The sequence below is a fragment of the Danio rerio genome, chromosome 22, assembly GCF_052040795.2.
Source record: "Danio rerio strain M-AB ecotype USA chromosome 22, GRCz13ab, whole genome shotgun sequence".
Taxonomy (NCBI): domain Eukaryota; kingdom Metazoa; phylum Chordata; class Actinopteri; order Cypriniformes; family Danionidae; genus Danio; species Danio rerio.
In genome coordinates, this window is record NC_141042.1 from 24953329 (window position 1) to 24979803 (window position 26475).

The 26475-nt window shown below is 34.0% G+C and overlaps 3 protein-coding genes across 3 annotated transcripts; all 3 read right to left on the reverse strand.

The window, feature by feature from the left end:
* Positions 1-519: 519 nt before the first annotated feature.
* Positions 520-12824, reverse strand: si:ch211-117l17.6. The gene is made up of 5 exons (XM_087304401.1): positions 10380-12824; positions 10207-10293; positions 9176-9222; positions 4395-4561; positions 520-1018 (listed from the first exon to the last, which is right to left on the reverse strand). The coding sequence occupies exons 1-5, from the start codon at positions 10478-10480 to the stop codon at positions 839-841; spliced, it is 582 nt and encodes a 193-aa protein (XP_087160527.1). The 5' UTR covers positions 10481-12824; the 3' UTR covers positions 520-838.
* A 5075-nt stretch (positions 12825-17899) lies between these two features.
* On the reverse strand, positions 17900-22196 carry LOC101884430 (uncharacterized). The gene is made up of 2 exons (XM_087304395.1): positions 22115-22196; positions 17900-20697 (listed from the first exon to the last, which is right to left on the reverse strand). Exon 2 carries the CDS (start codon positions 20686-20688, stop codon positions 18802-18804), a length of 1887 nt encoding a protein of 628 aa, XP_087160521.1. The 5' UTR covers positions 20689-20697; positions 22115-22196; the 3' UTR covers positions 17900-18801.
* A 2052-nt stretch (positions 22197-24248) lies between these two features.
* On the reverse strand, positions 24249-26371 carry uts2d (urotensin 2 domain containing). The gene is given in 5 exon segments (NM_001258318.2): positions 24249-24477; positions 24561-24645; positions 24806-24843; positions 25397-25501; positions 26225-26371. Coding segments are annotated over 5 exon segments (348 nt in total). The 5' UTR covers positions 26319-26371; the 3' UTR covers positions 24249-24451.
* Between the last annotated feature and the right edge of the window lie 104 nt (positions 26372-26475).

Below are 26475 nucleotides of genomic sequence, written 5' to 3' on the forward strand. Positions count from 1 at the left end.
AAAATGTTATTAATATGTCATTAATGTTACTATTAAGTAGAATGTTTTCTCATTTTTTGTTAGTTTGGTCATGGGAATGTATTAGCAATTTTTATAGTAAGATATTATTTTATTTTGTAAACCTTTTATTATTCTTGAATTCCATACATTTACACAGATAAAGCCATTAAAATGTCAAACAAGTACATTTATGAATTTTAACACAGGCGCTATAATATCAAATTAAAGTATAAAAGTCAACCGTGTTACCATCATCACCTCTGTTACCTTTGCAATGGCGTTCCAATTTAGCTTATTCAATTCACCTATACCGCATGTCTTTTGACTGGAGGAAACTGTAACACTTATTATTAGTATTGTTGTTATTATTTTTCTTATATGCATATTAAAGTTTGAAATAAGGTCCCACATGTCTTCTCAATTATGTCTTTAAAATTTTTAGCATAATTAAAATAATAATTAAAAACTATAAAAGACCACACACACACACACACACACACACAAACACAAAAACATATGTGACTCAAACACTAGTCATGTTTATTTTGCCCTAGAACAACTTTTCTGAAATCGAATTTGACTTTCAAAACTATCATTTATAGAAAAGCGCCCATTTCAAAAAACAACCAGCTCATCTCTCCTCAACCTCCATTCTAGATGATTTCCGTTTTACTTCTTCTCATTCATCTTATCAATCAAACGCAATCAAGTCGAGCGTCTGCAAGCCACGCTTTCTGTTCTCCTCAGTCATTTCCTCTAAACCACGTGCCCACAGCATGTCCTCTTTCAGTGTGCCAGCTCATTCAGAAGTGCTTTTTCAGCGAATGAACTTTCAGGTCTACATTGGGTTCCTGCTCATGTTCCTCAGGTTCTGAAAAGCTTCAGATTTGAGGAAGCGTGGACAAGAGTCTTCCTCCATCAGTCTGTACACAAGCTTTTCTGCCTTGTCAAAACACCCGAGGTCAGGCTTGGCCAATGATCTCTTGATCTCCTCGCGAGTGCAATGGTCAATGTTGACCTTTAAAAAAAAAAAAAAAGGAACATTTACATCCCAGGGAGATTATTGGAGCAAATTTAAATCTGCAGTGACATTTACACTGGTGTTTAGTTTGAGAAGCCAATAGCAAATGCAAACATTCTGGTTAGTTTTTGACCTATATTGTTAAAGGAATATTTTAACAACAAATGACCTATTATTTCCCGCTGGAGTGGTTCTAAGTGATAATGACTTTCTTTCTCCAGTTGAACACAAAGCAAGATTTTCTGGGGAATGTTGGAAACCAGCAACCATTGACATCCAAAATTATTATGGAAGTCATTGGTTGTTTTTTTTTACCTCAACATTTTTCTAAATATCTTCTTTCGTGTTCAACAGAAGATAGAGCCTCTGACAGGTTTGGAACAAATGGAGGATTTGTAAATGGTGACAACTTTTTTTTAGATCAAATATCCCTTCATAGTCCATGCAGCAGCAAAATGTACACTGTTTGTTTTTCTAGAGCACATTGTTACTCTTTAGGTGAGCAACTAATCCATGTAAATCAATCCACTGACAAAAATGTTTGTTTTGGTAATCTTCTACCAAAGTCTGACCATTTGCATTTGGAGTGGCGGTTCTTCTGTTGACATCAGTTTGCCCCTTCAGCCACACTATTTTTGGCCACTTCTCTTTTATTGCATAATAAAACATGATCATATTTATAATGTATTCATTTTGTAAATAAAAGATGATAATTGATCTTTATCACCTTTAGTTTTTTTCTATTGGACACAAAAGAAGATATTTTGAAGAATGTTTATAGTATTTTATAAGTTCTATAAAAGTCACTGGTTTCCAACATTTGAAATATCTTTTGTGTTCAACTGAAGAAAGAAACATACACGGGTTTGGAACCATTGCATCTTTAAATTAGTTTTTACTTTAGTACTATTTTTAAATTTCTGTTCATTTCAGTTTAGTTTTACTTAATTTATTTAATGGGTTGATCACACAGACTTTATTTTGATGGTTCGTTTGTTGAATTTAATTTACATTGCATCTACATGCCAGCTAATTCTCATTAGATTATTAGTAGACTGTTAGATTAGGGTTAGGGTTGAGGTTAGGGTTAGTGTAAGTTGACATGTACTTGCAAAGTTTCTTATAGTCAATTAAATGTCTGTTGAAGGAGCAGTATCAGTAGATATTACTAATACTCAAATGGACCATCAAAAAAAAGTGTTAACAATGGTTTTGTTACTTTTAGTTAAGTTTTTATTATTTTTAACACTTTTCTATTTATTTTTTTATATATAATTTCAGTTTTAGTTTTGATAATATATCAAAGTTAAAGGTCCTATGAAGTGCATTAAAAATTTGCATTTTTTTATTCGATATTTGTCATAATCTTAACTGAAAAACAGAGAGGGCGGGACATAGTGTAGCTCTTCCACTTTCAAAAGAGCAGCCAAAAGCATTTGGTTTTACCTGCCAGTGAGAGTGGTTGAGCTCAAGTGCATCAAATAAAAAGAAAATAGCTGCGTTTCATTAGAGGCTAAATTATCCGAAGGATGAAGACTTGTTTAATCCATACATGTACAGATAAAAATGTAAACGGTCTATAAAATCACTTTTTAGTAAGACACGTCATACTCATTTTGTTTTTAACATGTTTTTTTAAGATATCCAAGTAAAATAAACCTATTTCATACATTTAATCCGGAGTTTTCTTTTAAAAACATTCTGCCGTTATCAGCGCACAATGAGTCTTTGGATGTTCGAGGCGACGAAGGATCCATTGGTTGTGTCCTTCATTACCTTGAAAACGAAGGACGTATTTAAAGGAGTCTTCAAATTTGTTTTGAAATGATACAGCCTAAATCGCGCCGTGATGACGCGATACTGCAATTTGATACCAATCGGTACTGAAAAATTAAAAAACGTCCATTTCCTGCTAACATTGATCAGGTTCTTAAACAGCCATTTGCCATTGTGTTCACATGCTCAACAGAAATGAGTGTGATTGGTTGTCAGTTGAATTAAAATGCTTAATACTTCATAACTTGCGACTCGTATTTTTCTCCCTGTTAAAGAACGTCCTCAAATGTAAGCGGGAAATTGACGTTTTTAACATTCCAGTACCGATTGGTATCGAATTCCAGTATCGTGACAACACTAGTGACGTGAAAAAAATGTTGATACGTTTAAGCGGAAATGACAAACTACAAGCTTTACATGTTTATATATTGGTTTTCTAAACTGGAATTTTGTCATTGTTTTGTGCCACACTGGCTTATAGATATCCTTGAAGACTAACATACTGATGTTAACATTTAAAAAACTTTATTTTAATTTCACTGCACCTTTAACAAAACATGTCCAGTGTTGACCAGAGCAAAGTTTAGTGTTTACACAGTTTGCACAAACAGGGATGGACAGTATTAACGTTACATGTATTTTAAATATGTATTTTAAATACAAATTAGCATATTGTAATTTGTATTTTATAGGGTTTATGAAAATGGCTGAATATGTTGTATCAAAATACTTTGGTGTCTAGTATTTTTGTATTTTCAAAATATTGTAATATACTTTGTAAGAAGTCTGTCAAGACATCATATACAGTTGAAGTCAGAATTATTAGCCCCCCTGAATTATTAGCCCCACATTTCTAAACATAATAGTTTTAATAACTCATTTCTAATAACTGATTTATTTTATCTTTTTCATGATGACAGTAGATAACATTTGACTCGATATTTTTCAAGACAATCTATACAGCTCAAAGTGACATTTAAAGGCTTAACTAGGTTAATTAGGCTAAATAGGCAGGTTAGGGTAATTAGCCAAGTTATTGTATAATGATGGTTTGTTCTGCAGACTATCAGGGAAAAAATATAGGGTTTTTTTTAATTGTTACATTTTTAAATTATAAAAAAAAAACTGCTTTTATTCTAGCCAAAATAAGTCAAATAAGACTTTCTCCAGAAGATAAAACATTATCAGACATACTGTGGAAATTTTCTTGCTCTGTTAAACATCATTTGGAAAATATTTAAACAAGAAAAAAAAATCAAAGGGGGGCTAATAATTCTGACTTCAACTGTATATTGTGAATTTTGTATTTTATTTTAGTTAACAAAATGTATAGATTTTTTTTGCCAGTTTTAGTCTTAGATGTGGTTTTCATTTACTGAAATAACCTTGTTTGGAACAAGTGACTAAATGATGATCGAATGTTTCTTGTTGGGTGAACTCTTCCTTTAAAGCAATGTTTCCTCAAATGTTTTAAGTTTCCTGAACTGCTTGAGTTTAACAGTCTGTTATGCAATGGCATTTCCTTTCGTCATAATGTACTGTCACAATTTGAAAAGATCCTACTGTATTTAATTCTTCAGTGTCTGCACATACTGACCTCTTTCTGAGCTGTAGAATGGAGGAATGTTTTGTAGATCTCTGCTGCTTTGCTTGAGAGTTTTCCCGGTGATCTGATCTGCTTGTATTCTCTGCAGGCAAGCCAAAACTCAATGTTCTCCGCACTAAACTCAGACTGCAGGAATGACTGAAAGGCGGCAAGGTAGTCTGTTAAAGAAAATATATTAAATTTAGAATAATAAAGAATCAATACACCCATCTCTGAGTTAATGTTTGTGAGAAGTGTTCATTTTGCTAGCATACATTATTATTCTTTAGGTAAATAATTAATCCGCGCAAATAAATCTGCTAAATTTTTTTTGTTTTGTTTTTTTTTGTTTTTGTGTCTTAAATCAAATTCTGAGCTTTGCTTTTGGAGTCGTGGTCCTTCTGCTGACTTATTCTTGAATGTTCTATGAATATTCTTGGCCATGCCCCTCTTACCGTTAGTTTGTTATTAGAGAATGATGTGCAAAATGAAAGCTCCGCTGCCTACTCAGAATTTCGTATAAATTCTGTAATGTCGAGTTCGGACTGCATGATTTAAGCTCCTATTTTGACTCGCCGACAGGTTTAGAAAAAACGCAGCCAAATGCCCGAAATGAGCAAGTGCTCATTCACGCAAGTAAAAATCACACAGTATGAACTGTTAAAGACATGATCTGAGAGAATCGCAAATGAGTCGACCATGACGGTGCAGATATTTAGCATGCTACAAAATGAGAAAGAAGCCTTTAGTCGGGTAGAAAATACTTATTTTGCTTACCTTGGCTTTTGAGAGCAATTAGTAACTTCTTTGACCCAGTTGCGGTATTGATCAGATGACCTGTCAAACAGGCACGGGTGCTCCTGCTAAATTTCCACTAGTTTTTCCTTCATTTCTTGAGTGTAAATAGGTCCAAAATGAAGCCCTTTTAACTTCTCCCCCAACCATCATTATATATTTAGCATGCTAAATATCTGGAGCTGTCTGCGATTCAAAATCCTGCTGTGTGAAATGAATTTAGACTGAAAATAACATCGGCAATTAACTACAGCCAATGAGAGAGCAGCATCCACTATAGATATCTGCAGACCAGCGGAAGGTTGGGGGAGAAGTTAAAAGGGCTTCATTTTGGACCTATTTACACTCAAGAAATGAAGGAAAAACTAGTGGAAATTTAGCAGGAGCACCCGTGCCTGTTTGACAGGTCATCTGATCAATACCACAACTGGGTCAAAGAAGTTACTAATTGCTCTCAAAAGCCAAGGTAAGCAAAATACGTATTTTCTACCCGACTAAAGGCTTCTTTCTCATTTTGTAGTTAATAACAAAAGATATACTATTAGACCTTGCGTTGTTTCCATGTCACTTCTCATGACATGTGTATGGTTGTGAGACCAAGCAGTAGTTTGTGGACCAAGACAACGTTGTCGGCGATTCCTACTTTTTTAAAGTCATGCAGTGTGAAATCCCCTGTTGTCGATCCATCTTGCAATGTAAACACAGCAGCAACAGTCCTTCTGTTGATGTCAGTTTGACAGCTTCAGCCATAATATTCCTAGCCACGCCACTCTCACCGTTAGTTTGCTATGAGAGAATGATGCGCAAAATGAAAGCCCCACCACCTACTCAGTATTTCGATTAGAGTCTGTTAGATTGTGTCCTAGATTGTGTTTAATTGTATTTTATTCTGAGGAACAACAACAAAAAAATGTGATTACTTAATAATAATAATTCATTATATTTGTAGATGGTGCCTTTCTTGACACCCAAGGTCGCCTTACAATAAGCATCATCAACCATGCTAGAACAAATTAAAACAAGCAATAAAACATTACCAAATAGGTATAAACATACATCGGGAATATAAAATAAGATGATAAAAACATGCTAAAAAAATTGTTAAAGGAAAGCCTGCTTAAAAAGATGGTTCTTTAGACGAGATTTAAGTGTGTCAAGACTGTCACTGCTCCTTTGATCCAGGGGAAGCGAGTTCCATAGCCAAGGAGCTATAGAGCTAAAAGATCCCATTGTGCTTAATCGAGTGTGAGGTGGTACCAGGGAGAAAGAGTTAGCTGATCTAAGATTGGTGATATATTGGGGAACGAGATTTTAAAGTGCTTTAAAAGTTAAAAGTAATATTTTAAAATCAATACGAAACTTTACTGGAAGCCAGTGAAGCTGATAAAGGAGTGGTGTGACATGCTTGTGAGATGGAGTCCTAGAGATGACACAAGCTGCATGGTTCTGAACCAGTTGAAGTTTATGGAGAAGTTTAGAAGGAAGCCCAGAAAGAAATGCATTACAGTAGTCAAAACGTAAAGTAACTAATGCGTGGATAAGAATTGCTGTGGTATTGGTTGCGAGAGAAGGGCAGAGACTGCGATATAACGCAGGTGGAAATATGCAGTACATGTAATATTATTAATGTGATCTTCAAATGTGAGTGTGCTATCCAAGATGACATTTAAACTCTTTACCTTCACAGAATAAAGAATTGTGCTATTATCAGTGTCTGCTTGTATTATGAATTAAAGAAGACACCCTTCTGAACTTACACTGAAATCTTATATCTTATCAAGCAAATTAGAAACAAGAATCAATTTATGACCTACTGTATAGCAAAGAGTTGTACACATTATACACTTTAATCTTTGATTCAAAAACATGTTTATTATAATTTACTAGTTATTTTTCCCACATGGATATCTTCCTGACATCACAAAATAACAGATGAAAGCAAACAAAAGTGTGGACGCATACTGTACATTATTATTTATTTATTCATTTTTGTAAATAATAACAGTGTAGTTTTGTTGTAAGGGTTGCATTTCTTTTATGTTCTGTCAATGAACTTACTATCAACAAATATTCACAGCTGCTGCGCATATACACGTTAATGTTACGGTTGTTTATTCTGCCAGAACGCAAGTAAAGACTTGGATTATTGCAAATCAAGACAGAGATTTCATTACAGCGGTTACGCCACAGGGCAGATGATTTTATTCTCCTGGATTTTGTATAAGTGTGTTTGTATTTGTATCAGATTTTTTATAACACATTAACATATAATACACTTAGCTACATGTTGGCCTGTGTATAATTTTTATATTTATAATATAAGGATTCCTATGTAGAAAAATCACTTCCTGCCCTCGTGCATCATCAATTGACATCATGTGAAATGACCTATACTAGATTATACCCATATGATAAAAGTATATAAAGTATAATATTTATATACTTTTATCATATGGGTATAATCTAGTATATCTATATCTATCTACATATATATCCGCTGTGGCAACTCCTGATATATTAGTGACTAAGCTGAGGTAAAATAAATGAATTATGACATATGATCACTTAGATCAGAATAAATAAGGCATTATTTCAAAAATTGCCTTTAACATACACACACACTTGTATGAGATAGTGTTGTAGCCTCATCTCACGAGGAAACGTAAGTATTTTACGTTTTGTCAGTTTAGTGGCAAAATCATATGAATTCGTTCGAGTTGAGTCATACAAAAATGTACGATTTTAAAAAGGAGGCGTGGCACCCAACCCCAACCATCATTGAGTGATGAGCAAATCGTACTAAATTTTATTAACTAGATCAGACGAATTCATACGAATTAGCCACTATCAAAAAGTTACAAATCGCCGTGAGATTCTGCGAAAAATTCTGCAAAGTAGTCAGATTAATTTATTTTTTTTACAATTATTATAGATGTTTTAAAACTGTAAAACCCCTCACTACACACTTTATACACTTCTCTCAGACAGGCATTTTTACACTTTTCTTTCTTGTTTAAACACTCTCAAAGTTCAAACCTTCGAAGAAAATAAGATTACCAAAATGGCGCCCTACAGCTGCATAACTTCTACCTTCCTTTTACATGTCCAAAAGTTAAACTTTTTTGAATAATGATTAGTGCCTTCCTCTGCTTTTTAGGTGCTATAGCTCAGTTGCCTTTGATGGTGCAGAACGTTTCGTCAATATTGCGAGGAGAAAACTTATAAACATATAGTACAGCGCTTCAAAGTCACAATGCTAGCGATCAAAGGTTTATGTAAATTTGGCAAGCTGAGCGCATTCTATACTGTATGGAGACACGACACAGAGGAGGATTGATTGACAATGGTCTACAGCCAATCAGTAAGCAGAACACAATCCGCTATAGAAAAAAAGCATGTCAAATTGCACGAAAAAAATCTGCAAAACTGTAAGGCCACGTATAGTGAACCGCGTTACAGTGAGGGACCACTGTACACATAATATATATCCATAGGTGTAATGTATTTTTTAAAGTAAAAATGCTTATTATATTGCCTTACCCCAGTAACACCCCTAAACCTAAACCTGAAACCTGTGGCAAAATTATAATTATTTAATGACCCTGTTAAGTATGATTTTAACCAGGGGTGTCCAAACTCGAAGCTCCAACCTTATCAAAAACACCTGAACCAGCTAATCAAGCTCTTCCTAGATATACTGGAAATTTCCTGCCAGGTGTGTTGAAGCAAGTTGGAGCTAAACTCAGTTGGACACCAGCCCTCCAGGACCGAGTTTGGACACCCCTGATTTTAACCATTTTGAATTACAAGAACACTAAGCAAGTCCTCATAAATCACCTTAGTAACTTATGACGTCATGCACATGTCATTACAGTTTTGTCTTCGTAAACCACATAAGCAAGAACAAGCTCACACACTGGAAGTGAATCTTGTTTTAGGAAAACTTCTGTTTTGTTATATACTTTATATATAAATGAATAATTTGTGGTGGAACTAACCTGTGTTTTCTAGCAGATCAGCCAACTTTTGCCTATGGTCCTGTAATCTTAAAAAAGATCATGCAATTAGATGGACTACTGTCTAAAATACAATATTTTGCCATCCATATTTACATAAAGTACTTATAAACACAATGAAATTAGCCCAAGGTGTGACGTGCTAAGATTTTAAAATATTTATTCAAAAAAACAAATTATCTGTGGAAAATCATTTTCTAAAATTACTAAATTTTCCATCCATAATTCTGCAAAGCATTAAAATAAAACACTTTTGCCCAATTAGGTGAACCTTTGTATGAAGTTTGCACTATTTGTTTACAGTTGAAGTCAGAATTATTACCCCCCCTCCACCCCCCCATTTAATTTTTCCCCAATTTCTGTTTAACGGAGAGAAGATTTTTTCAACACATTTATAAACATGATAGTTTTAATAACTCATTTCTAATAACTGATTATTTTATTGTTGCTATGTGGACAGTAAATAGTATTTGACTAGATTTTTTTCAAAAAACTTCTATACAGCTTAAAGTGACGTTTAAAGACTTAACTAGGTTAATTAGGTTAACTAGACAGGTTAGGGTAATTAGGTAAGTTATTGAATAAGGATGGTTTGTTCTATAGACTATCGGGGGGAAAAATAGCTCGAAGGGGCTAATAATTTTGACCTTAAAATGTTTTTTTTTATTCAAAACTGCTTTTATTCTTGCCAAAATTAAAAAAACAAGACTTTCTCCAGGAGAAAATATATTATCAGACATACTGTGAAAATTTCCTTGCTCTGGTAAACATCATTTGGGAAATATTTAAAAAAAGATTTTTAAAAAATTAGAAGGGGCTAATAATTCTGACTTTAAACTGTAATTAAAACCATTTAAAATCAACTGCTAACTAAATAAAACCTTTTCCATATTCGTAAAAGATTTTTACACATTAAGTACCAATTCAATGATGATTTCAATTTTGAGATTGTGTTAAAATGATTGTATACACATAAACATAAACTATACACATAACAGCACACATAAACTTACGGAGAATGAGAGACTTCAGTCTTTTTCTGAGTCAAAACACATCTGATGTTGCTTTTCTGCTTTTTCCTACTTAACAAAACATCCAGCCTGTGGGATTAAAAAAATGAAAACAACCTCATAAATCCACGTTCAGGAACTTAATGTATTGAAAGAACCTAATAAAAATCATTTACGTTTTTGTCTGATTCTTGTTGCGAATGAGCTCCTTGAATTCGTAGATCCGAATCTTGGAGAAAAGCAGTTTAGGCATCATTGATTGGTAGAAAACATTCATTCAGAACGATCCGCTATGTTTCATGTTTTCTGACGCACTTTTTTCCACCCGGTGTCTTTATTTATAGAAGTCAGGCAGATGAAAATGGGATGTTTTCATACCTGAACATGTTCATGCATATCTCTGGATGCCACTGACGCTATGAAATCCATCATCCATATGACTCATAAAATCACAATGTTAAAGCTCAAGCTTACTGCGGAAATGGAAATATGTTATGTCATAACGAGACCATTTTGGGGTTGCTAGGACAGTACATTTGATTGTGTTTACAAATATGTGAACCATTATCTTTATTAAATTTACATTTTTAAAAAAAATCTTTATTTCATTCATTTATTTATTTTCTTGTTGGCTTAGTTCCTTTATTAATCTGGGGTCACCACAGCGGAATGAACCGGCAACTTATCCAGCACGTTTTTACGCAGTGGTTCCCCTTCCAGCCGCAACCCATTTTTAGGAAACATCCACACACACTCATTCACACACACATACACACTCATACACTACGGACAATTTAGCCTACTCAATTCACCTGTACCACATGTCTTTGGACTGTGGGGAAAATCAAAGCACCCTGAAGAAACCCACACAAATGCAGGGAGAACATACAAACTCCACACAGAAATGCCAACTGAGCCGAGGTTCGAAACAGCGACCCAGCGACCTTCTTGCTGTAAGGCGACAGCACTACCTACTGCTACTACGTTGCCTAAATCTTTATTTAAAATTATTTATTTTATTTTATTTAGTGTCTTTTTTATCTGGAATAAAAAAAACTGATTAAGAAAAACTTACACCATTATTATTAGCCTTCTTGGGAAAACATTTTTAATTGGCTACAGAAACCATTGTTGTGCAATTTTAACCCAATTAACCTAGTTAAGACTGTAAATTGCCTAAAGCTGAATATCCTGTAAAATAACTAGTAAAATAGTATCCAGTATGTGTCATGTAATCTTGGTAAAATAGTTATTAAAACTATTGTGTTGAGAAAAAAAACCTTCATGTGTTAACCCATACAGTTGGTCTCAATCTCAATTCCTGAAAGGCCACAGCTCTGCACAGTTTTGCCTCCACCTTAATCAAACACAGCTTATGCAACCAATCAAGGTGTTCACGACTATTTTGAACACCTTGATTATTTGGATCAGCTGTGTTTGATTAGGGTTGAAGTAAAACTGCAGAGCTGCGGCCCTCAAGAACTGAGTTTGATACCCATGCGTTAACCAGTGCTTGGGAAAATTTGTAAAAATAATAATAATTTCATAAGGGCTAATAAGTTTGTCTTCAACTGTGCAAGGTGGTGTGGTACAGTTCAAAATGTAATGACAACCAAATATAAACATTTATCTAAAAAAACTATTTTAAAAACAATCTAAATTGCTGTATAATTCAAAGTTACGACAATTGTGTCAATTTGAAAATTTTTAGAATTGTTTACATTGTTTTTATTAGACTTTTACATTGTGATTTTATATATTAAAAGGTTTTAAACTCTCTACTAAAATCAGTGTGACAAACATAATATGCTGTATATGGCGGCTTAAGTTAGACTTTTAAGTTAGAGTTATTATTGAATTAATAATACAAAGCTTTGTTACTACTTTGTAAAAAGCCATTGGCTTGACACCTACAGTATATAGAAAGTATAGCTGTAGTCAGAATTATGATGTACAAGAGACATCATTGTGGAAAAAATATATGAATTTCTCAGCTTTTATTTACAAGTCAGAATTAGCCTGGGGAATTAATAATTTCAGTCTTGAATGTATATAACTTCATTCAAATTGATGGGTGCGGATCATTTTGCTGTGGTGAGCCATTATAATGAAGGGAGTAAGTCAAATGCAAATTGTATAACTCTTCATTTATACATGCGATCTGACTTTCAGTTTTACTGATCTAATTTTATTTAATAAGTCTGGTACCTCACTCACGTCATGCGTTAGGGCTTTCCTTACTGTAATATACCTAAACCACACATTGACGTAAAAAAAGAAAAAAAATGAATCAATGGCAGGTAACTGTTGTCTTTCTAATTTTTTATCAAAGAAAGGAAAGAGTTAAAGAGCTCTGCTCTGAGATGCAGCTCATCAATATGGACATACAGTAGTATCCGTGACCCATATGTTTCTGAAGAGCTCAAATGAAGCTACAAGTAGGCATGGCCAACCTTCGCTATTTTGCACTGACCGGGTGATGAAAAACAAGTGCAAAAAGGTGAAGCGAGGTTGAAGCTACAGATGCCTGCTAGCATTTTGCTTAGACGGGATTTTCTTCGGGAGAAACGCTTTCTTTATCACTACTTTATTTATTAATACTTTATGACCTGCTGTTCTGACCACATGTGCTTGGTTGTTCACTACATCAAAAAAGTGTTTAGACTTTTAAAAACACTGTTGCAATACATTGAGCCACTAAATATTGTTCTTATTATGTTTTTCTTCAGGAGGAAAATGCGAATTACATCCAAATACTTCAAATATAGTATGTGTTAGTAAATGCAAGGCTATTCATGAAATCCAGCATAACACTGTATGAATGACAACGATTCATATTTCCTACAGCTAATCAATCTGTCAGATTTTGGAGTGCATTTAAGTTCTAAAGAAAATGATAAATTATCTTAAATAAAACAAATACTGTCAGGGTTCTGCCACTCTGGTCTTGTAAGTTCTTGTTTTGGTGGCAGAGTCCGGACACTGGCTCTGTCCTATCCTGTTCCTGTCATTGTGTCTGTCTCTGTGTGTGCGCGCGCCGTCGTGGGTGTGCGCAGAGCGTGTGTGCTCCCGCTTAATGCGTCCACGCGGGCTCTGCGTGCCTTGGACGTTCTGTCATTGTGTCTGTCTCTGTGTGTGCGCGCGCCGTCGTGGGTGTGCGCAGAGCGTGTGTGCTCCCGCTTAATGCGTCCACGCGGGCTCTGCGTGCCTTGGACGTGCGCTCTTGTACTCCTGTTTGTGTTTTGTTCTGTCAGCATCGCGCTGTTTCATTCTCGCCGTCTCCGTCTAGTTGGTTTCGTTTTTGGTTGACGCTGAGATAAAGCATGCGCGTTGCATATGTGTGAGCGCACGGTATTGTGTTTATCTATCGTGTGCTCGTGTCATGCGTCTGTTGTCAAAGCACGTAGCTCTGTGTTTACACTGTGGTCACGTGCTTTTGTGTGCTTCAGAGTTGTGCTTGTGTTGTCATGAACATGCGGTTAATGAGTTCTCTCATTGGCTGCGTGTTCTTGTCCTGTTTTATGTGAGCGCATGGTTTGTGTTGTCTCTGTGTCATGCGCTCTCCCATCTATTGTCTAGTCCCACCCTCCTTGTTAACCCATTATTATTTAATCATGTTCATCTGTTTGTGTTAATTTACATCTGCTTATAATCCCCTCATGTCTGCTGTCCTGTGCCAGTTCGTCGTCGATATTTCCCTGTCTTGTTATTTCCAGCCCTGCTTTGTCCTGCCAGCCCAGTCAAGTTTGTTTTTGCAATTTATCCATGTTTTCCCCCTCAGGGTAGTTTTTTTTTCCCTTCTTGTTTTGTTTTAATAAATACTTTTGTCTCCAAGTGGGTCCCCGCTCCATCATCCTTCCAGATCCCTGACAAATACATTTGTAATAATAGTATATTAGTTTATAATTTTACTCAACTGGGAAACAGAAGCAACTTGAATGGTTTGTGAACACAATTAAGTGTACACAGCATGTCATATCATCTGATAATTGTAGAAAATACATTTAAAAGGCAATTTATTGTGTAAAGCCACATAAAAAAAAAAAAAAAAAACAATGTAAATGCCGAGTTCAGGGGCTAATCAGCCAGAATGACATGATGGCGACCAGTGAGACCTAGCTGTTACTTCAGTGGCTATGCCCTTAATTATACAGACTTAATAAAACTTAATAAAAACAAAACGGATGACTTATAAAAAAAAATCACATCCCTCACAGTTGTCATAAAGGGTAAGATTAGCTATTTGCACTAAAACCATCTTTTGTACCAGGCTGTAAACATGTTTTTATCAGCTGTAAAATTAGCCAGTTTAGCATTGCAGTCAGTGAGCATCTAGCATCTAGCAGTATTGGCTTCACGAAGGAGAGTGGGATGTTTCCGCTTGGTTAATATATTACATAATATATTGTAAGTTAAACTAACAATAGATACAGTTAAACTGACCTTATCCCACTTTGGAGTGCCACTAAATTATTTTTAATCTGTACATCCTGCATTTTGTGTTCTGACGGCTGTGAATAGACTGCTGACTGAGAACCCCTCCTAATTGAAGTCCACCACACTGCGGATGCAAAGCACCACGCTGCATGTTTTGAATGAATTTCCTATACACACACTGGCGCTGTGTGTCTGAGTGTCTGCTTTATTTAGCAACATATTGAAAACAATGTAAAGACACTGTCATGTTAGGGTTTTATTAGTCTCCCTGCCTCTTTCGTTTTCAAGCGCCTCACGTTCATAGTAAGTTTACTGAAAGCTGAGATAAACTTAATAGGAAGGGGAAAAACATCATAGTTGTGACCTATTAAAAACATTGTGTCCAAACAAATGCAGCCTGAGGGGTGCAAATGTATGATCACGTAATGCAACGTAATGTAGTCTACATGTGTGTGTGTGTGTGTGTGTGTGTGTGTGTGTGTGTGTGTGTGTGTGTGTGTGTGTGTGTGTGTGTGTGTGTGTGTGTGTGTGTGTTTTCAATTGGCCTGGTTTTTACCTGAATTTTACACTCACAGGATTAACATGAGAATGAGGAAACAATGCTATTTCAGGCTTACGGCTCATTACTGAGCTCTAAATAGCTGAATTATTCAGATATGCTTAGGTAGATGTTTTATTAAATGGCTCCTTTAAGTTGAATTATTTTTCATAATTATGGACATAGTTTGTTTGCTTAATAACTTTAAGGCATTAATTTGCTCACTTTTTAAAGTCAACTAATCACTTTTTCTGAAAAATATCAGTCAAAAAATATTACAACTTATTTTATCATTTTTATTTTATAACCAATCAAAAGTGAAAGAGAAAAAGAACAGTACAAACATAATTGTGCAGCATCTCGCTGTAAAATTGCCGGACTTTTGGACAATATTTGGTTATGATGGCTTATGGTTAAGATGTTCACAAGAGTTAAATTTGTCCATATTTTACCTAAAAATTTGTTTAAAACAATGTGGTGTTTGTAGAAAAGTACATTGAAAAGTACAAGCAGAATATATAAACTAGTTGCAATAAAAAATAAAAAAAAAAGTTTAGCTTTTATTTTAACACAAGATTTCAATGGGAAGCAGGAAGAGTTTAAAGTAGTAAAACAGCTGATCTACAGCTGTATAAAAACTTGGCACATATTTCATTTTTCCAGTAGTTTATTTCTGAGAGTCATCATTCAGATATTTCAGACACGTGAGCTTTATCACATCCTGCTTCAGTCAAACGAACACCCAGCGAAGGAACACTTGCTTTGAGTTACCACACCAAACTTTGAGATGTAATATTAGTCATGTGGGAGTGGTGAGAATCTGATAAGAATTTGCTACATGTTTGCTGTGTCAGCTAAACTATGCTAATAGTGAGTTTAACCACAAGTATTCAATGGGAGGTTCAGTGTTATACTTGAAGGTGAAGTGTGTGTGTGGGATTTATGTCTCCAGTGGCACAAATCCGTATTGCAGAAAGTGGTATTATTTGCTTTTACATCCTCTCTTCACCATGTCATGCTTGGGTTCAGAGTGAAGACTATTGTTTTTTATCCCCATTAAATTGAAAACACAAAAGTTAAGAAATTTCATGTGAATTTAGCTTTAAAAACAATAATATTTTAAAACAAAGCTAAGGTATAGACAATGCTGTAAACAAAATAGAAATATTTAATTGGTAATTTATTCATTTCTGTTACTTTTATTTAGTGAATCCACAATAATTTTATTTATTTATTCAACAATGCTTTTTTTAGAAATATAATAATTGTGAAATATTATATATTTGTGGCATGTAATAAAAATAACACTTTTAAGGCATTTGTACCTAAAAACAATTAAAACAGGAAACAAATAATGTAAAAATTCCATTTAAAATCATTGAAAATACTTTTGTTCAATAAATAAAAATATTATTTAATTATGTAAATTTTTACATGAAAAAATGTAAAAATAAAAATTATAATTAATTTTAAAAAATTATACATAAACTCGGTATAAGTGGCCAAGAAACCACATTGAAAGTACACGGTAAATCCCAAAAAGTTAAGGACACTCAAACCATTTAAGTTCAAAAACTAATCCAAATGAGCACTTTGAACTTAATCCATTTGAGTAAAAGAAGCAAGTTGAGCACAGTAAAACCCAATAAATAAAGAGAAATCAAACCAACTGAGTACTGTAAAACCCAATATGTTAAGGCAACTCAAACTGTTTTAGGAAACCGATTGCTACAAACCATTTAAGTTACTAATCTATATGAGTACTGTGAACTTACTCCATTTAAGTTGAAGCAATGAAGTATTTAACTAACTCATCACCTTCAACACTGTTCAAAACTCTTTTCATATGAGTAGAATTAACTTTCAGTCCATTTTGAGTTCACTACACTCATTTCATTTGATAAAGTTGACTGTTGGGCTTTACAGTGTACAGAAAGGTTTTTCATTTGGTTTTCGCCCATGCAAACAACTACCAAGGGTGTGTTCATCATATCAGTTTTGTAAATGTAAAGTACTGGAACATTAAAACTTTAAAAAGAAAGTCTTATACGTTTAAAAAGAGACAAATTATTCATTGTAGATGCCTGTTTACATAAATGCAAATAAATATATAATCTTACCTAGTATATATTAATGTGTTTAACAGGGATAATTTTAGGACCATTTGAAATCAATTGGTTTCATTTTTATTTAAACATGAAAAATTGCAAAGCATGCTAAATGCGAATCATAAATAAACACTTATTTTCACATAAATTGTTGTGCTGAAGATCATTTGTAATGAAACATGTATTTTTAAAAAGAACGGCAAAATAGAAGATAAAGCCTTGATGGCTTCAGGCCTTTGTGAGAAATGCATAGATACCAAACGTAGACACATCCATTAATATATATATATATATATATATATATATATATATATATATATATATATATATATATATATATATATATATATATATATATAAATCCATTAATATATATAAATAAGTTTTACACATCTATTAATATATAAATAAGTTATATATATATATATATATATATATATATATATATATATATATATATATATATATATATATATATATATATATATATATACATATATATATATGTGTGTGTGTGTGTGTGTGTTTGTGTGTCTATTATTTATATATAAAACTTATTTATGTTTTTTTTTTAAACAATTGTGCACAAAAGAATAAAGAAACAGAAATTACATTATGTAAAATGTAAAATTTTAAATCTTGTGCAAGAACAATGAGAAATAATGGATATTTCTATCAATATTTCAAAAACCGCATTTGAATATCACAAGTATTGAATTCAACAAATTTGATTAAAATTCTTTGAATATGATTTTGTATAATGGTTAATTTTTGAACATTACTCTGACATTTGAATGTCAATTTTAAGTGAAATATAAAATACTGTAAGGATTTTTATGGTGCTTCATATGCTGGGGTATGCATTACAGTGGTGCATGATTTAAAGTTAATGGTGATTTAAAAAGTCATTGAAAGTCTGCTGTTCGTAAAAGAATGGAAGTCAGAATTATTAGCCCCCCTAAATTATTAGACCACTTGTTTATTTTTTTCTCCAATTTCTGTTTAACGGAGAGAAGATTTTTTCAACACCTTTCTAAACATAATAGTTTTAATAACTCATATCTCATAACTAATTTATTTCATCTTTGTCATGATGACAGTAAATAATATTTTTCTAGATATTTTTCAAAACACTTTTATACAGCCTAAAGTGACATTTAAAGGCTTGACTAGGTTAATTAGGTTAACTAGGCATGTTAGGGTAATTAGGCAATAACAATGGTTTGTTCTGTATATCGAAATAAAAAACTAGCTTAAAGGGGCTAATAGTTATGTCCTTAAAATGGTGTTTAAAGAATTAATAACTGCTTTTATTTTAGCCAAAACAAAACAAATAAGACTTTCTCCAAAAAAATTTAAAAAAAATATTATCAGACATACTGTGAAAATTTCCTTGTTCTGTTAAACATCATTTGATAAATTAAAAAAAAAAAAAATCAAAGGGGGGCTAATAATTCTGACGTCAACTGTATATAACAATCTACTGTAGAAACTCTAGAGATTAATTCTGAAGCGTCATACTCTTCTAGCCATTATTCTATCTCCCATAGTGTGAGTCCCTAAAACCCACATTACTTTATGAAGTCGATACAAAGCATACAAGCTGACCATGATCAGGACTGCACCGGTGACCAAGAGAACCAAGTACAACGCCAACATGAAGCCACTATAGGGACCAGTCAACGGCAAAGTCCACAGGTACACCCAACCATTGTAGTAATTGTTGTGCACAATTTCCGGTCCGTTATCAAGAACAATTGTTTTGTAGAATGCTGGATCATTGTCATAGTCATTGTAATAGTCAATGCCTTCCTTTATGAAGATATAATTAGATGTTGGAGAAACTTGAGAAGTGACTACTGGAAAAGGACTTGTAGTTTTAGTCGCTTCCCTGCTTGTAGTTGAAATCAATCTAGGGATTGTTGACATGGGAATTGGTACGGTAAAGGTGTTAATGTTTGTCATTAATGTTGTCTGTAAGACACTCAAGCCACATTGGAGATCTTCGTAGGTCAATGTTTGCAGCAAATGATTCTGTAGGTAGTTCGGTTCATAGCATGCTACTCCATTATCCAAGTCACTGATCATCCTCCAGTTGTCTCGAATCCATTCTGCAAAACCCAATATGCTACAATCGCACATCCATCGGTTATCACTAAGAGTGAGAACCTTAAGCGCTCCTGCATGAACAAAAACATCTCCTGGGAGAAACCTCAAATGGTTCTGGTTGAGATTCAGTATTTCTAGTCTTGAGGTATTGAGAAATATTGTAGATGGGAGAGACTCAAACTTGTTCCCATCAAGGGTTAGAATCTGAAGCCTGTTCAGATTAGAAAAGATCTCCGGATGCAGCTCGCGAAGGTTGTTGTGTTTGAGGGACAGTTTCCTTAGTTTGGGAAGGCAACAGAAAACGTCTTTTGGTAGCAAGGTTAAGTTGCTGTTTAGGTGTACATTGAGATATTGAAGGTTGGTTGTGTTAGCAAAAAGATTTGAAGGCACAGTGACTAGGTTAGTTTCGTAAAGGTATAGTTCTTGGAGCCTTGGCATGTGTCCGATCAGCTGGTCTGGCAGGAAGATCAAGGGGTTCTTGTAGAGGGTGAGCTTGGTTAGGTTGGGTAAGTAGTAGAAACTCTCAGGTGGGATATGTTGGAGTTGGTTGTTTGACATGGAAAGGGTGAGCAGGGATGGCATGTGCCAGAAAAGACGTGGAGGAATCTCTCTGATCTGGTTCTTCTGTAGCATTAGTACCAACAGGTTACTTAGATGATCAAAGGAACCACTTTCGAGAATCTCCAGATGGTTGGACGTGAGGACCAGAGTCTGAAGGTTACCAAGGTTGTGGAATACAGTCTTTGGTAGATTTCTCAGTTGATTACCAGCCAAGTTTAAATAAATCAGCTTGGTTAAGCTCTGAAAGACGCCAGCATCCAGTTGGGAAATGCGGTTCTTGCTCAAATCTAGCTCAGTCATGCTGAACAACCCTTCAAAGAGTTCTGAACTAACAGAAACTATCTGGTTGCCATCCAGCTGCAGTTGCTCCAAGTTCCTCTGCTCAATAAACACCTTAGGTGGAACAACTGCAAGTGCGTTTGATGACATTTTGATGGAGCGAAGCTGTGGAGCACCGTGGAAGGCTTCTGGTTGGATGGTGTCAAGAGTGCTGTGCGTGATCATTACTCGTAGCAGGAGAGAGAGCTGCTGAAAACTTCGGTCCTTGAGGACCTTTATGTTTGTATCGTTCAACAAGAGTAGGAATGTTTTTGTCGGGTCCAGTTGGGGTATGTCGTTGATGTTTCCAATGCATTTTGCAGATCCCCTAATGTCGCAAACACACCCACTGGGGCACCAAGAACTGAGGGTGAGCTGAGGCAGAAGCTGAAGGAGAGCAAATCTGAACCACATACTCTCAAACTGGAGAACAAACACAAGTACATGTCAGAATAAGTGTGTATTTACACAAGAGACACTTTTAAGGAAGACATGTCACTTGTATCTTTCTGAATGGGGAAAAGTGTATATATGGTCAATATGGAGAATAAAGCCTACGAGTACAGGAGCCAACCATTGATCACTATATGGCAAATAAAGTCTGCTTTCTAATACAGGAGGCAATCATCGATCACTATATGGCGAATAAAGCCAGATGTACAGGAGCCAATCATCGATCGCTAGATTGACGATACTCTGGGGGAGGGGCTCGGACCAGACATGAGTTTCTGCAGATTTTGTGTGAATTGGATGTTTGGAAATGAAACTAAAGAGACAGTTGTTGTTTAACTTTATTGGTGATTCCTAGTATGAAATTCAATTGTAAGCTTGGCAAGCAGTTTTGGAGAGTTTGATGTTTCCCCTTTCAGACAGAATGCCTGAGCATACTGCTCGATAGGTGTTTCAAAGATGGCTGCCGAGTGAGTTGACTTGCCACAAAGGGACTTTGGTACAGGTGCATAGTGTTTCTTTATAAAGCAACATTGTCCCCTACTGTTCAGGCATGCATAATGCAGTGTTTTTTTTTCTTGTCATTTTTGTGGCTCCATTCGAACAGAGAACATTTGACTGCTTTGTTGTCTGTTTGCAAAACTTTTCAAAAAGCAAAAGAAAATGTGTTTCAAAGTTTTTGAAAATGATACCATTATCACCCATGTGTAAATTGCAAAACTGTTGGATAATGCACTTTATATGTTCAATATGGGCTAGTATATGGCAACCAAAACAACACCTACGGGCCTGGCATGCACAATACAGCATTTTTTGGTATAATTTTCACAGCTTCTTTGTCTGTATGCAAATCATTTCAAAAAGTCAAATAAAACAATACTACATTTGAAAACAACACCATTATAGCTGATGTGTAAACTACAAAAACAGAATTTAGCAACACAATTATTACACCAAAATGTACCTTAAAGCTAATACATTTACAAAGCCCAGTGTCTTCATTATTCAGTTGTTCAATAAATTGCATTCATTATATTTTGATATTCTAAAGAACGGGCCATGATTTAAACTAAACCATTCTTATTGGGCATAATTTTCACCTTTATGTTTTTTATTATTAATATTATTTTTTTATTTTAATTTTTTTGTCCATACAATACAAGCAATGAGGTCCAAAATAACATCGGACAGCACTGACTTTAACTTCATGGACAAAAAGTAATTTTTTTAAAATTTGTATATATTTTTTTAAAAATCTGTTTTTGCATTCTACATGAGTAAGCAAGAGATGCAGGTTTGAAAAAGAAAAAAACACAAGTGCAGATTTTTAGACTTCTTTTAAGTGCCCAAAACAAACAAATACATGAATTAGTAGTAATGTTAAACTTACCTCTCACAAGTGTTGAAGACTGTTGGTGAAACGGATGCTTTCTGCTGTTAATAAGCAGACTTTGGAAAAACTTTTCCTTTTCTACGCTTATCATACTCTGCAGAGCAGCCCACAAGAGATACTGCATCCTTCTTGAGTTTTTTAAGACATTTGCTTGTAGAATCCCAGTAAATTCTGTATGCAACTCATATTGATGTTGCCTATTTTTATTTTGTTGTTAGTATTTTACTCATATAAATGTTTAGGTCAGAATTAAAATAGTATATAGAAATCTTCCAAACATATTAGTAGTATCAGAGACTCTAAATAAGAAAGCCCTACGCACTTTAAAACTTTGTGAACTCTACAATGTATTTATTAACTTACCCCCTGGCATGTATAATTTTTGTACTGTTAAAATGTTATAATAATAAATAAAAACAATCTTCAAAATTCCATAGTAAGTAATTCCATTTAGAAGACTCTTACAGGAAATAGTGTTTGCAAAGCAGTTTCTATGGACATTATTTTGTCTTTATAATACTGTTGAATACTTGATTTAGATTGGCTGATGAACATTCTAAGGAGTGCGGTTTACAAATAAACGCACAGCTAAAGTTGATCCAGACAGGTTTTGACCACATTACTTATACTGTACAATGTTTCATATCAATACACAGAATGATTTTGGGTATTTCACAAAAAAAAACAGTCAAAAATCACATTAAAACAAAGCAGAAGTCCTTGGTTGAAAAGCTTAAAAATCTAGTGCTTCACAGTAGTTGAGGACAAAAACCTGACAATTTGCCTCTGGTGTGCGTTATTGTCAAATAATTTAATAGCCCATCATCAGTTATTCCTTATACAGTGCATGTGGAACATATTCCTAGCGCTTGACTTTACTCCCTCAAATTCACACAATAGCCCATAATGACAATCTGAAAAATAGATTGCAAATTTATTAAAAATAAAAAAAACTGAAACATCACATGTACATAAGTATTGACAGCCTCTAAATTGAGCTCAGGTACACTCTGTTTCCACTGATCATTCTTGAGATGTTTCAGCAGATTATTGGAGTTCACCTGTGGTAAATTCAGTTGATTGGACATGATTTGAAAAGGCATACACCTGTCTATATAAGGGCCCAGGTTTGACAGTGCATGTCAAAGCACAAACCAAACATGAAGACAAAGGAATTGTCTATAGACCTCTGAGACAGGATTGTCTCGAGGCACAAGGCTGGGGAAGGTGTTCATCTTCCAGCAGGACAATGACCCAAAGCTCATCACAAAAATATTAATGGAGTGGCTTCACAACAACTTGGTGAATATCCTTGATTGGCCCAGCCATGGGTTTAAATCCGATTAAACATCCCTCGAGAGATCTGAAAATGACTGTACACCGTCGCTTTCCAACCTGATAGAGCCTGAGAGGTACTGCAAGAAGGAATGGGCAAACATTCCCAAAGACTGGAGTGCCAAGCTTGTGGCATCATATTCAAAAAGACTTGAGGCTGTAAATGCTGCCAAAGGTGCATCAACAAAGTATTGAGCAAAGGCTGTGAATACTTCTGTACATGTGTTTTTCAGCTTTTTTATTTTTATTAAATTTGCAACAATTTCAAAACATCTTTTTTCACATTGTCATTATGGGATATTGCGTGTGGAATTTTGAGGAAATACATGAATTTAATCTATTTTGGAAAAAGTTAAGCGCTATAAATGCTTTCTGGATGCACTGTTCTACTGTGAAGTAGTGTAATATGAAGCTGTAGTATCGCCCTAACCTACCTAATCCCTACTCTGAACCATTGAAATACAGTGTAATCTGATGGGTAGGATAAAATGTTTGGAAACCGGCTCTGACTTGCATATTATAAATCTTCAAGGGCCACAGTTTTAACTAAAATCTGAATAATAAAAAATATTTCTTGACAACTTGAGGATGAACAAACTAACAGCAAATATACATTTTTGAGTGAAAGAGAAATGTCCCGTTTGGACAGTTCAAAGACTTAACACTAGAGGGAGACAACAGCTCTTAAAAAAACACTCAAGGCAGCTTGCCGTTGATTTAAATTAGAGAATATTTAAAAAGGCAAATAATGTGCATAATGCAATGAAGGAATAAACCAGATTTTTTTCCTTTTACATTTTATTGACATGACATTTAAATAAAATACACTTTTGTTAAAAGAGTACAGTCTTGAGTACATTATTACTATCATGATTATCATGACATGTTCTGAATACATATTCATTTGATATGTAAAATGATTCTGCTTGTTTGACACATCTTAAGGCATTCAATGATTTTGCAGACTTTTCCTTCTCCTCGCTCTTCACTTGAAGATCCTCAAACACAGTATTTCCAGAAACAGGCTACAAAGAATTGTAAAAAAAAAAAAAAATGAAATATGACACTTTTATCAACTTTATTGAAGATATAAATCTGCAAAACTCACTGTCATCTCGTTTGCGGGTCATCGATCTTCTGTTATCCATTGCGTTTGACACCAGTTTTCTTTCAAGATTGAGCTCCTTTTGAAGCTGAAACGGGTTTTTGACAATCAGAACAGTTGATTTAGCTTTATCATATATATCATTTTTGTGTTTTTTGAATTATTGTTTGCAATTTCCATAACATGAAACAACTTGTACACATAAAACATGTTAAATATATAAATCTATTTTTTTCTTTATTTTTTACCTCCTGCAGTTCTGTGATTTTCCTGGCCAACTCCAGTCCTGAAATTCATTAACAACAAAGCTATAAGGTAAGTGCAAAGATGTTTTTTTTTTTTTCAAACAGCTTTGTTTAAATCCAGTCTTAAAATGTATTTTCATTCTCTAACTTTTAACTCATTATGAGAGTTTTTTAAATGTATTTGGTTAGTGCTCATGTCTGATAATTTAGTACAGCATTTTAGAAAACAATTGTAATTTAAAACATTTTAAACGCTCTTTAAATAAAATTTGATTTGGAGATTTTGAATTATAAAATGATTTAGGAATCAATTTTCGATTCATATGAATCACAAAAAAACAAAAGATTTTTTTGTCTGCTGTATTTAAAAAAAGATAACATTTAGTAAGACCACTTCTTCAGTTTCAAGTACAAATAAATGTAACTTGTTTAATTTTTACAGTAAAGTTACATTGAATCATTATCTAACCCAAATCTTGACATTTAATTTTTTTACAAAAGACTTTTATCCCATGCAATATACTGAGGACATAACAGAACATCTTGTCTTTGTTTCAGTGCAATGCACAAAAATAAAACCGTGATTTACTGTACCTAATAAATCCTTTTCTTGAAGAGGCATGACATTTTTCCGCAGCAAAAATGCCAAAATTTGATCCTGGATATCTGAATCATCCTTCGACTGGAAAACCTGGTTGACTGAAAAAAATTAAATAAAATAGAAAAACATTTAAATATATATAATTATTTATTTATTTCATTTTGATTTAATTCTATACAAAAACTTTTGGTTTAGCATAATTTTACATTCAAATATAAAAAGTGTTGGTTTAAATTAATTTATTGGCTTGAATATAAAAATAGTTAAATATACAAAAATAGTTTAACTTAATTTTTTGTTCAAATATAAACAAGGTGTTGATTTAACTTAAAGGACAATTTAGTGTTAAGTTAAAATTTGGTTCAAATAGCCAAAAAAAAAATAGTTGGTTTAACCAGATATTTTATTTAAATAACCTATAGAAATGGGTTGGATTTACTTAATTCTTTGGCTTAAATACAAAAAAGGAGGTTTGTTTAACTTTAATTTAGGTTTAAATAATCTTTAAAAATGGGTTGGTTTACCTAAATCTTTGGTTCAAATATAAAAAAGAGGTTGGTTCAACTTAATTTTTGATTTAAAAATAAGAAAGGGTTGGTTTAACTTGATTTTTGGTTCAAATGCAGAAAAGGGTTAGTTTGACCTAAATTTAGGTTTAAATAACCTCTAAAAGGGCATGATTTAACTAAATATTTGGTTCAAATATCAACAAACTCAACAAATATCAACAAACAAAAATAATTTAACAATTGTGTTTCTCAATATTTGACCCAAAAGTAAATCACCATTTTTTTTCCCCTTGTATGAACAAATAAACTCACCTGGACTTTCGAGGCTTCTTGTATGAACGCTGAAAGCACCAACGAGAAGTAAAAAAACGATTTGTAGAAGAACGCTTGGAATTGTTCTGTCCATTGCACTTGTAAAGTGTTGGGTTTCGCTCCTTCCTGACCAAAATCTCTTCTGCCGGACACTCATCCGCTGAGACCCTTTTAATCAGCCGTTGCAGACGTATGAATGTGTCACGGCTGTAAATCAAGAGCGTGACGGAATTGGTGGTACGTCTGAAAGC

Bases quoted from the DNA above. Each gene is read 5' to 3' on its own strand.
- si:ch211-117l17.6 (XM_087304401.1), bottom strand. From the start codon at position 10,480: ATGAATGTTTTCTACCAATCAATGATGCCTAAACTGCTTTTCTCCAAG. The intron at 9,223-10,206 runs GTAAGTTTATGT...ATCTTTTTTAAG, and splicing joins ACTGAAGTCTCTCATTCTCC to ATTACAGGACCATAGGCAAA. The intron at 4,562-9,175 runs GTTAGTTCCACC...TTTCTTTAACAG, and splicing joins TGATCTGCTAGAAAACACAG to ACTACCTTGCCGCCTTTCAG.
- LOC101884430 (XM_087304395.1), bottom strand. From the start codon at position 20,688: ATGTGGTTCAGATTTGCTCTCCTTCAGCTTCTGCCTCAGCTCACCCTC.